This window comes from Sus scrofa, chromosome 2, assembly GCF_000003025.6.
Source record: "Sus scrofa isolate TJ Tabasco breed Duroc chromosome 2, Sscrofa11.1, whole genome shotgun sequence".
Taxonomy (NCBI): Eukaryota; Metazoa; Chordata; class Mammalia; order Artiodactyla; family Suidae; genus Sus; species Sus scrofa.
Window position 1 is genome coordinate 116,207,447 of NC_010444.4, and position 12,202 is coordinate 116,219,648.

General features: G+C 40.7%; 1 protein-coding gene across 8 annotated transcripts in view; it reads left to right on the forward strand.

The window, feature by feature from the left end:
- The window catches only part of CAMK4 (calcium/calmodulin dependent protein kinase IV), a 324,433-nt gene that overhangs the window by 297,044 nt on the left and 15,187 nt on the right, over positions 1 to 12,202 (forward strand). For all 8 annotated transcript variants that reach the window (XM_021084617.1, XM_021084620.1, XM_021084616.1 and 5 more), the window contains 2 exons: positions 3,328 to 3,403; positions 10,080 to 10,206. In XM_021084617.1, coding sequence (XP_020940276.1) covers positions 3,328 to 3,403; positions 10,080 to 10,206 — 203 coding nt within the window. The remainder of the gene's footprint in view (positions 1 to 3,327; positions 3,404 to 10,079; positions 10,207 to 12,202) is intronic.

Consider the following 12,202-nt stretch of genomic DNA (forward strand, 5'->3'; position numbering starts at 1 on the left):
TTTTAAAAAATTGTATTACAGGAGTTCCCATTGTGGTACAGTGGTTTACGAATCTGACTAGGAACCATGAGGTTGCGGGTTCCATCCCTGGCCTTGCTCAGTGGGTTGAGGATCCGGCGTTGCTGTGGGCTGTGGTGTGGGTTGCGGACGCAGCTCGGATCCTGTGTTGCTGTGGGTCTGGTGTAGGCCGGTGGCTACAGCTCTGATTGGTCCCCTAGCCTGGAATCTCCATGTGCCACAGGTGCGGCCCAAGAAATCGCAAAAAACACCAATAAAATAATAATAATAAAAAATAAAAAACTGTATTACACCTTGAAATGTGTTTATTGTCCCATTATGTTTATTTGTTTACCTGTTTTGGCAGTGAGGTGAGAAAGATATGAAAAGCAGCATTAAAGAATAGACTAGTTGATGTCTTCTTGAACTAAATTGGAAGTAGTCAACAATTTCTCATTCCAAGAAATTACCCACAAATTACCCACAAGGACATTTGATACCTAGAAGACTTGAAGTGCTAGTATGCCAGAGCCTAAAATTTATTCTAGAAAAGCTTTTGGCTCTTGGAAAGGGTTCAGATAGATTATAGGGCATGTTCTGCTCAGTCAAGGCCATGTTAACTAGTGGTTTAAAATACTGAAAGATTACTGTGGATGGTATCTAATTGTGTCTAGGTGTTTAGAGTTTATTTCACTCAAATTTTATAATATGACTAGTAAATATAATATATATTTTGCTTTTTAAGTCTGCACCCGTGGCATATGGAAATTCCCAGGCTAGGGGTTGAATCGGAGCGACAGCTGCCAGCCTAGGCCACAGCGACAACACAGGATCCAAGCTGCATCTGTGACCTACACCACAGCTCATGGCGAAGCCGGATCCTTAACCCACTGAGGGATCAAACCCACGTCCTCATGGATAGTAGTTAGATTCGTTATCACCGAGTCACAACAGGAACTCCTGATGATTCTTTTTTTTTTATGATTTTCTGATAATTCATTTTAAAAATCCTTTTTAAGAGAAGTTTACTTTGGAGGGCAAAGACATTTTATATGCCTTTTGTCTCAGTTAACCTCATGGTGGAAAGTCTCGCTTTTCTCACCACTGGTTTACTCACATTGCAGCATAATGCCTTAGGAATAAATTGCCTCTTGAGTTGCACACACTGCTATGAAGGGAAGTCAGATATTGCCATGTCGGGTAGGAAACCCAGATGTCCTCTAAAGTGAATTCAAAGAGGATTTTGATCCACGGTATTTACTTTATTTGGAGCCTATGGCCTGGGAGCTATGGAAGCTAGCCAAGAGAAAGCACCTGATCTTTGAGACAGCGTGCTGACCTCTGGACAGCACAGAATTGGAGGTTTGCTTTCACTGGAGCCAACAGGGTAGGTTCCCTCAGGGCAGCACACAGGGTTGGTGCTCCGGCAGGAGGGAGGAGAATGCAGCAGATTCTGTAGGTGGAATGCTTGTTCTCTCTTCTTGCTTGAACTCTCATTTAATTATCGCTTTACTTACATCACAGCAGCTAGCAGGATGAAACTCAAAGTAAACTTGGAAATTAGCTAGTCCAGTCCATCTTGATTTTAGAGGTAAAAAACTAAGACCCAAAAGATATATGACTCTCCCCAACATATTTATGTCTGCTTATCAGTGTGAGACTTGAAAGTGCTTCACTGATATGGAGACCTGGAATGGGGAAGGGCACATGGTACCAACTGTACATGTCAAATCCATGTGCCTTCAGCTCCTTGACAGTAGCAGCCCTCCTGAAAGTGGCAACATAACCTCAGATCCTTTTGTACTATGATGAGCAAAGCATGTGTGAGTGGGAGTTCAGTGTAGAGGCTGTTGGGGCCCAAAGGAACCGTCTGTGGGGTACAGATGGCTCTGAAAATGAAAGCTAACCTGAAAGAGGATGGTGTTGGCTTTGAGCATGCATTTTTTTTCTCAATTATGTTAATTAAATCTTAAAAGGAAATTTTTCTAGGAATAATTTTCCTATAGATGAGAAAAATTTCTTGGCCCCAGATCCAATTCTTCAAAGGGTGCATCTTGCTGATTTGCTGCTGAGAGAGCTAGAATGCACACTCTCATTACATTGCACAGGCTCTTCATCGCCTATATTTTATGTAGCATAGTTTCTACAGGGAAATGAATATCCTAATTAGAAGGATGGAGAGAAGGGAAGACATCAGTGGAAAATCCACCGTGTTCCTAACTGTAAACTAAATTCAGAGTCCCATGAGGAGAGCTTTCTTCCAGAGCTCACTTTGACAATCTGCACTAAATGTAGTATTCCCAGGCTGCTTGGACAGGGATCCAGTTCATGCTCTTCTACCCCCACCATGGGAGGGAGGAGTACAGTGCCCCTGTCCCCAGTGCCTCCCTCAAGATGCCCTCAGCATTCACCAGTCAGCTCCCTCAAGGACCCCACTGACACCTACAGCTCTTTTGTTCAAAATGCCTCTCTTGACTGCTCTGGGCTATAAAGCTGAGGTCTATTTCTTTGTAGAAGGTAAAGCTCTCACTTCCCCTTTTCTTCCTTTGTTAGTTAGGCAAGCAAACACTTCCAATCCTCAGCGCAAACGTTGGACCCAGTTAACTCTCCTTTTCCATAGCTCTAAGGTAACAAAAACATGGAAGATCTCACTATTCTATGCTCTGTGGCCGTTTCATGGCTGAGAAGATCTTCCATTTTCACATGGTGGGCAAGGCTGATTAAAGCTGCCTCATTGCACACAGGGAAGCCCCTTTTCTCAGTTCATAGTCCCAAACTGACCGAGGACATCTGCTCTCTGGGAATCTACATGTAGCTCTCAGTACCAGGACACATGCCAGAGCCCCTCCAAGCTCCTGAGACAACTTTCTAGTACTCCAGACTTTCCAGTCCTTCCACCACCTGCCCTGGTCTCTGCCCTGCACACTGACACACACACACACTCATGGACACCCTGTGCCTCAGGTGGCATGATTGTGCCTTTTTCCCCTTGCTATGCAAAACTTTCACTTCTTTCTTTCCTTTGTCAGAGTTCGTTTTGTAGCAGAGATGTAGCACTGTCTATCAGATTTGAGCAGTATCATAATGTTCTGATGTAGAAATTACAGTCAATAACTTTGTATACCCCAAACACAGAGAGACTGTAATCTCTCCCACTACAACAGATGTAAAAAAAACTATAGCATCATACTTTGGTTTGAGGAGAGAAGATTGACTATAAAACTGCTCTGAAGTTTCTGTTGATGAATTCATTTCTTCCCATTGCTTGTTATTAAAATGTGAGTATTGAATTTAAACTCCAATTTAACACAATATTCATTCTTTCTGCAGCACCTGAAATTCTTAGAGGATGCGCCTATGGACCTGAGGTGGACATGTGGTCTGTAGGAATAATCACCTATATCTTGTAAGTAAAGAAAAGCAATCTCTATACATACTGTTTGCCTTGCTGTAGTATTTTCTAGGTACTCGTAGATTTCCTAAAAAGCACGATTTATTTTTGACTTTTTGTGTTTTTTTTATGACATACTAAATGGAGTTAGAGAGTTTTCTGAGAATAAACTTTTTATTTTGTAATTTTTGGGGGGCCAGAACTTCTGTCTAGGGCTTTCCTGTGTCTCATTCTGCTATGCAGTGTATAGCAGATTTGGGGAAGAGTTTGTTATTTGATGGTAATAATGAACATGAAACTCAAGTCCATCTATTAAACTTGAATTTATTTTACTTATTTGCATCTCATCAAAATGATTAGAATAGTATTTCTTTTTAAAGGGCAAACGGCTATTTAAACTCTGAAGCAATCCCAAACTGGTGCATTTTATATCAGGAGTTTTTTAAAATGCCTTTGGCTATTCATTTTGTTTCCTATATCTAAGTTCTCAAGGACCTTTAGTCTAATACTCTAAACTCAGAGAAACCTTTCCTTTTTTTTTTTTTTTTTTTTTGTCTTTTTGCTATTTCTTGGGCCACTCCTGGGGCATATGGAGGTTCCCAGGCTAGGGGTTGAATCGGAGCTGCAGCCAACCGGCCTACGCCAGAGCCACAGCAACGTGGGATCTGAGCCGTGTCTGCAACCTACACCACAGCTCATGGCAACGCCGGATCATTAACCCACTGAGCAAGGGCAGGGACCGAACCTGCAACCTCATGGTTCCTAGTCATATTCATTAACCACTGCGCCACGACGGAACTCCGAAACCTTTCCTCTTGTAGAAAAAAAAAAAATGGGATAAATCTCTCATTCTCTGAAATCCCCAACTCCATTCCTGAGCTACTACAGGAACCTACTAATAAACATGGAATTTCAGGAAATTGGCCAAAGAGATTATGGAATTGCAGGCAAATACAAAGAAAATAAGCAAGAATGATGGAAGAGTGTTTGAGGAAGAAGGTTGATTTTAGAACAGCTACAAAAGCAGGATATCAGTGAATTCCAAAATTTAATCCAAAACAAGTAGATTTGGGTAATTTGATAGGATTGCATTAAATCTGTAGATTTCTTTGGGTAATCTTACCATTTTAACAATATTAGTTTTCTAATCCAAGATCATGGTATATCATTCCATTCTTTGCATCCTCTTTAATTCCCTTTATTAATGTTTTATAGTTTTCAGTATATGTCTTTCACCTCCTTTGTCAGGTTTATTCCTAGGGTTTTTTTTGGGGGGGGGTTCAATTTTAAAAGGTATTTTTTTTTATGTTCCCTTTCTGATATTTCATTGTTAGTGTAAAGAATGAATGCAAGCAGTTTCTGAATGTTAATCTTGTATCCTGCTACTTTGCTGAATTCATTTATCAGATCTAGTTGTTTTTGTGTGGAGTCCTTAGGGTTTTCTGTATATGGTACATGTAATCTGTGTATAGTGATAGTTTTACCTCTTCCTTTCCAATGTGGACACCTTTTATTTCTTTTCCTTGTCTTGTTGCCATCACTAAGACTTCCAATACTATGTTGGATAGAAGTATTGAGAGTGGGCATCCTTGTCTTGTTCCAGATTTTAGTGGTTGCCAAGGGGGGAGGGGAGAGGGAAAGGGATGGTCTTGGAGTTTAGGGTTAGTAGATGCAAACTATTACAATTAGAATGGATAAACAGTGAGGTCCTACTGTATAGCACAGGGAACTATATCCAGTCTCCTGGGATAGACCATGATTGAAAGGAATATAAAAAACAAATTATAGGAGTTCCCCTTGTAGCTCAGCAGTAACAAATCTGACTAGTATCCATAAGGATGTGGGTTCAATCCCTGGCCCCACTCAGTGGGCTAAGGATCTGATGTTGCTGAGAGCTTCGGTATAGGTCACAGACTCGGCTCAGATCTGGTGTTGCTGTGGCTGTGGTGTAGGCTGGCAGCTGCAGCTCCAGTTCTGACCCCTAGCCCGGAAACTTCCACATGCCATGGGTTTGGCCCTAAAAAAATAAATAAATAAATTAAGTAAAAGGAGGAAAGAAAGTATATATGTGTATAACCAAGTCACGTTGCTGTACAGTACAGATTAGCATACTGTAAATAAATTATACTTTAATTTAAAAAAAAAAAGACCTACCCACTGAAAGTTAAAAAGAGAAAACAGCAGGTAGCTTTGGTTGTCATTTAGAAGATACTGCATAGTTAATTGTTGGAACCTATAATTTTCAAATCCATAAAAAAATCTTGAAGAGTGTAGAAGAAAGTATATTAGCTCAAAGAAGGTTGCTGTGACAAAATATCACAGACTGGGTGGCTTAAATAGCAGGCATGTGATTATATAGTTCTGGAGGCTCAAAGTCTCAGGTCAGGATGCCAGTAGGTCGGATTCTGGTGTGAGCTCTCTTCCTGGCCTGTAGACAGTGCCCTTCTCATTGAGTCCTCACATGGCAACAAGAGACAGCAGTTCTCTGATCTCTTCTCCTCTAAGGACGTTAGTCACATTACAGGATCCAACCCTCATGACTTCATCTCCCCCCTAATTACTTGCCCAAGGCTCCCTCTCCAAATACCACCACAATGAGGGGTTAGGGCTTCAACACTGGAATTTTAGGGAGCACAGTGTAGTCCATAATAGAAAGAAGTTTGGTTTGGTTTGGCTAATTTGAAAGTACTCTTAGTGCACTGCCTAGGTAATATGAGCTAGGAAGGGAATAACTAAGGTTGGGTCCCTCAAGCAAATTAGCAAACTCTAAGTTCACCTGGGTTGGTATATTGTCTGGTAGTGACCACAAAAAGGTTTAACAAGCAACCCATAAAATAGATATCTGCTATTATATAATGTCAAAGATATTTTCAGTGATCAGTTTATGACCTGTGTTTCCAGAATATATTAAAGCTTGAGAAGAATGTAGGGAATGTGTAGGGAATCATGCTTTTTCTTATGAAAGTGCAAACTGTTAGGTAATGGCTGTTTGCCACACTAAATGTTTAATTCATTAAAACGAATTCTCAAGGCCACATCATAGAATTCCTTCAGCTTATATTGAGGTCACTTTTATGCTGCCAAAGAATGTTGTCTCTTGAATTATTTAGGTGACATATCATTCTTAGTGATGTTAAATGAAAAACTGAACTGCAAATAATGATGCAGATTTGCCTCCAAAATGTAAACCTGCCTGCCCAATTATCGTTTTATTTTGAAATGTTATGAGAAGGGTTGATACGTTAAGAATATGCAAGAGAAGGACTTCCCTAGCCTGGGAACTTCCATATGCCGCAGTGCTGCCTTAAAAAGGAAAATAATAATAATAATAATATGCAAGAGAAGTTCTCATTGTGGCTCAGTGGGTCAGGAACTCAGCATAGTGTCCATGAGGATGTGGGTTCCCATCCCTGGCCTCACTCAGTGAGTTAAGGATCTAGCGTTGCTACCAGCTGCAGCATAGGTCGTAGATGCCACTCAGATCCCGGTGTTGCTGGGGCTGTGGTGTAAGCTGGCAGCTGCAGCTCCAGTTTGATCCCTAACCCAGAACTTCCATATGCCACAGATGCGGCCCTAAAAAGAAAAAGAAAAAAGAATATTTAAGAACTCAGAGAGATGGAGGTAGGAAATTAAGTAATTTGCCCTGAAAAACTGAACTAGGATGATTAAAACTCCATGCAGTGATCACTGATATGGGGAAACGAAGGGGAGAAATGTGGCTCTTTGAGAAGCATGTTATTATAACACTGAAAATAATTTTAAAATCTGTCAAGTTTCTTACCCCTAGTTCACTTAAGGTCATCAGTTGATAGGTATTGGTTGAATAAGAAGTAGTAGCCTCCAAAATGCAAATAACAATGTTGCTCACAACTCATATCCTTTAGTTCTGTTCTAACTTTTGTCAGCCCCTAAGGCTACAGACTTTTTATTTAATCTGTAGTTCATTAATAATTGATGAAGTCTACCAGGCAAGCTCATCGGAACATTTTTTTCCAGTGGATCATGCCATTGGGTTTAGGTACCTCCTTTATTATTATTAAAAGTTCCACCAAGGTATTTTGTACTATGACCTTGCTGTTTCTTTTTTCTTCTCTTTTTCTTTTCTCTTTTCTTTTCTTTTCTTTTCTTTTTGACTATGCTGGCCACATGCAGAAGTTCCCAGGCCAGAGATAGAACCTGCACCACAGCAGCCATGGTGGCCACAGCAGCAACAATGGTGGATTCTTAACTTAACGGTGCCACCAGGAAACTCCCCCACAAATTTTTTTAGGGCCAGTCCTGTGGCATGTGTAAGTTCCCAAGCTAGGGTTCTAATCAGAGCTACAGCTGCTGGCCTACACCACATCTCACAGCAACGCCAGATCCTTTAACCCTCTGAGCAAGGCCAAGGAGCAAACATGCATCCTTATGGTTACTAGTCAGGCTCATTAATGCTGCACTGCAATGGGAACTCCTTTTTGTTTTTAAATGACTTTGCTGTTTCTAAGGATGACAGTAGGCTGGAAATGAAGACCATTTTGTTATTTCTTACAAGAATTCTGATCCTTCTACTTTTACACCTAAACCCTTTGTCCCCACAGAAAAAAGCAACTGCTAATGTTCTCCGGTCAGAATCAGATAACATCAGAGATTCAAACTCTTTCAGCTTTTAGCCCTCCAATTCTGCCCAATGGCTTGGAGCTGCCCTGTATAATACACTCACACTTCCAGCCCTTATAATCCTAATGTCCTCTTAAACTATCCTTGTCACCATTCAAATATTTCCATTTCTGAAGGATTTTCTGTGTGTGTGTGTGTGTGTGTGTGTGTGTGTGTGTGTGTGTGTTTACATGCACACACTGTTCTCTGTCACATTTCTTCCAGTTCTGGCTTTTGAGGCTGAATATATAAACTTTTCCCCCAATTTTTGGCCACCCCAAGACATAGGGAGTTCCCAGGCTAAGGATCAGATCTGGGCTGCAGTTGTGACCTATACTGCCTCTGCAGCAACGCCAAATTCTTAACCCACTGTGCCATCCTGGAGATTGAATCTGTGTCTCAGTGCTCCAGAGACACTGATAGTCCCTTTGCACAAAGCAGGAACTCCATGAAAACACAAACTCTTTACCTCTGTCACCAGTGTTCAAATTTGCTGACATGATTGAGATGAAAGAAAGGCATTTGACTACTGTTTCTTTTGAACTGTCATTTTTCTCTCTAGATTTCCACAAGGGGAAACATGAGAGTTCCCTAAACTAAGCCTGGGAAGTTGGCTAATTTCTTTATGACTAGCCAAAAACAAGCTCTATTTTTCTGCTATTGTGTAGGGCAGAGGAGGGCCGGGTAAGGCTGAGCTGCCTCCTTGGCAAGTTATGGGCATCCTTATGCTGGAACAGGATTCCATGTGTGAAGCACTGCAGTGGGAGAGGAAAACTGCACAGCCCAGGCTCAGCACCCACAGTGGGTTAAAATCCAGCATTGCCACAGCTGTGGTATAGGTCACATCTGTGACTTGGAGTCAATCCCTGGTCCAGGGAACTTCCATATTCCACAAGTACAGCCAAAACAAAAAACAAACAAACAAAATCAGCCTTGGCTTTTCCTGGCTGGCCTCAGGATATTTGAAAGAGACAGAGACTTTCCCTACAGGGCATTCCCTGACCAAAAGGATGTGAGAAATTGCTTCTTTCTAGAAACCCCCTACATTAGGATGTACTACAACCAACCCAGCCAGTTTGAGGAAAAATTTGGGGAAACGTTTTTTAATGTATTCATCTTTCCCCCCATTCTTTGTCAAATGCAACACATGCCCTGGCAAGGACTTTTTTTTTTTTTTTTTCCAAGTTCCCCTTTGATCTCTAATGAGTTCAGAACCTCCACAGACCTGTAAACAGTGGAAGCTTGGTGGTCCCAAACCAACAACTCACTTTTCGTCTCTTCTCTTTAGGATGCCAGAGATGGCTCTGTTTCTTTCTTCTCACTTTTCTCATACATTTTTATGCTGACCTGTGGTAGAAGATGAAGGTGAACATAGTGAGATGTCTTTGAGATGTGCAAAAGTGAGGGTCACATACCAGGTCGAGGGGATGTGAGGCTGCTTGCCTCTGTTGGCTGCATCTGCTGATTGTAGTAAGTCTTCAAAGGCCATTCCTGACAATGATGTTACCTCCTATCTCTGCTCACTCTGAAATCCAAACTGGAATGGGCTAGAAATCTAATACTTTATTGATCTCTATGGAAGAATTCAGTGAATAGGGCTGAATAAAAATGACTAAAAACTTTTCTTCCACCTTTTACCTTTTTATTCTCGAAATCCTAACTTTTCCATTTTGTAATAAATTGGAACTCTAATCAATCTGTCTTCTCAATTCCTGGTGATAAAAAAAAAAAAACCATGAAAAGTCATTAGCATAGTGCCTATAATAGTGTTAGCTATTATTGTTGTTGTTTTGTGTCATATTCATTAAAATGATTATACCTCTTATAGAAATGTTAGATTGGTTATGCATCTGTTCTTACTTCTTGAAGATATGACTAGGTGTTTATACAATCAAAAGTGGATTGTATCAAGGCAATTACGTACTTGTGCTGAGCAGATTTCCATTCATAACAGGAAGCTGTGAAAATGGACACTCTTAAATTTCTGCCAAATCTTGGTGAAATATACTTAGGCTTTTAAAGGCGTTTTATTACCTCTGTTTTGTCCCTGTAGACTCTGTGGATTTGAACCATTCTATGATGAAAGAGGTGATCAGTTCATGTTCAGGAGAATTCTGAATTGTGAATATTACTTTATCTCCCCCTGGTGGGATGAAGTGTCTCTAAATGCGAAGGATTTGGTAAGTGTGACCACAACAAAATGAAACTAAATCTCTTACATTCATTCTTAGGTAATTAATGGGCAGTGCCATTTTTTAAATTTGCCCTCCTTAAAATCTTATTTCTTTTTAAATTGTAAAGTATTGTAATAAAATAATGCACATGAATGCATTTTCCTTATAGATAATGAAAACTAGGTATGTTTCATTCATCACTAGCTAAATTATCAGAAATTACAAATTGCTGCAGTATTAATGAGTTTTTACCATCTAGTCAGTGTAGAACCCTACCTATGAAGGTGGCTGTGCTGGATGAATCCAAACATAATTTACATAGAATTCTATTTTAAAATGGTTTACAATTACATAGATTAGTTATACTTTGAGTAAAACAACATTGCTTCTTGAAATGTTCAAACTTATTAAGATATCCTCTTAGTAACTCAAGTCCCATTGCACATGATTGGCATTATAAACAAGTTACACTGTACATTTGTTTGGTTTTTGTTTGTTTGTATTACTTGGCTTATCACTTCAGGTAACAGTGATGTTTGTTTGCATTCCGGAAACACATACCCTCTGAGGATTTAGCCCACCTATTCTAAAATAAAGAGGATACTGGCGTGTAGTTGAAACATTTACCATCAGTCCTCTAGAGCAAAACCATAAAGAAAGAACTAAAGCCGACTTTTGAATCACAGAATGTTAGATCTCCAAGAGATCTTAAGAGCCATCTAATCTTCCTTGCATTTTAAAGATAAGTTTGCTAAAGCCCAGAGAATGAAGTGACTGTTCCAGTTCACACAGGTTCCCAGCGGAAAGCTATCATTAAGAGCTAAGGATCCAGGTTTCCAGACCCTTTATATAGTTCTCTTTTCCCTACTTACCATCTGTGTTCTTCCATGAAAACAGATTCCCTATGGGCCATGGCTTTTCCAGCGTGGTTGGGAAGGGAGGCAGCACATGTGATGTGTCGTGTGTCACCCCAGCTTCTCCCACACATCAGGCCCCACACTCCTAAACAGCTCTTCAATCCATCCATTTCTCTCCCACCTCTACCACCACTATCCCAGTCTAAGCCCCCATCCTCTCCTGGCCCATGGCCTTCTATTGTGCTCTCTTAAGTATGCTCTCCACACAGGATCCAGAGGAATAATGGTCTTATAAATCATTTGCATCATGTCACTCTTGTGCTTTAAGTCTCTGAGGATAAAAATCCAAAATCTTTAATAAGATCTTCAGACTTCCAGTCCCTTATCAGGGTAGCTCTGGCCATGGGCCATTGCTCTTTCTTCTGCTTTGTGAAGGTCTTTTCTCCTTCCTTCCTCATTCTTCCTCTCCATCTTTACACACATGTGCGCGCGCGCGCGCACACACACACACACACACACACACACACACACCTCTTTGCATGGGAAACTCTTACTTCAAGCCCTGGCTGCCATGTGACATCCTCTGGGAGACTTCATCTCCCGCACACCATTCTCACAATTGGTTTGTTCCTTCTGCCACCTGTTCCTCTGCCCCTTGCACTTCCTCTTCATGGTAGTCATCATTTATATATACTGGCTCAAAGGTGTTCTCTTAATTGGGTTGTAAGCTCTGGGAGAGGATGAAGCATGTGTGCCCAAATCTTAGTACCATATGGACATAAAAGTACAGGCTCAGTAAATGTTTATTGAATGAAACAGTGAATCATGAAATAGACCAAGGCTTCTTGAAGTCTGACACACCTGGATTCAAGTGCCCACTTTCTTATAAACTGTAGGTATGACCTTGGCCTTGTTACCTAACCTCTTTAGGTGTTAGTTTTCTTATCTAGGATAATACTGTTACCTATCTCTAAATTGTTGGGAGAATTAAGGGATATAATACATGTTGAGTAACTGCCACCAACATCCGCAGTAATCACCTTATTTAGTCCTCCTTCCATTTATTTTTTATTTTTAATCTTTTGGGAGCTGCACCTGCAGCATGCAAAAGTTCCTCTCTCTCCCTCTCTCCCTCGTCACTTTCT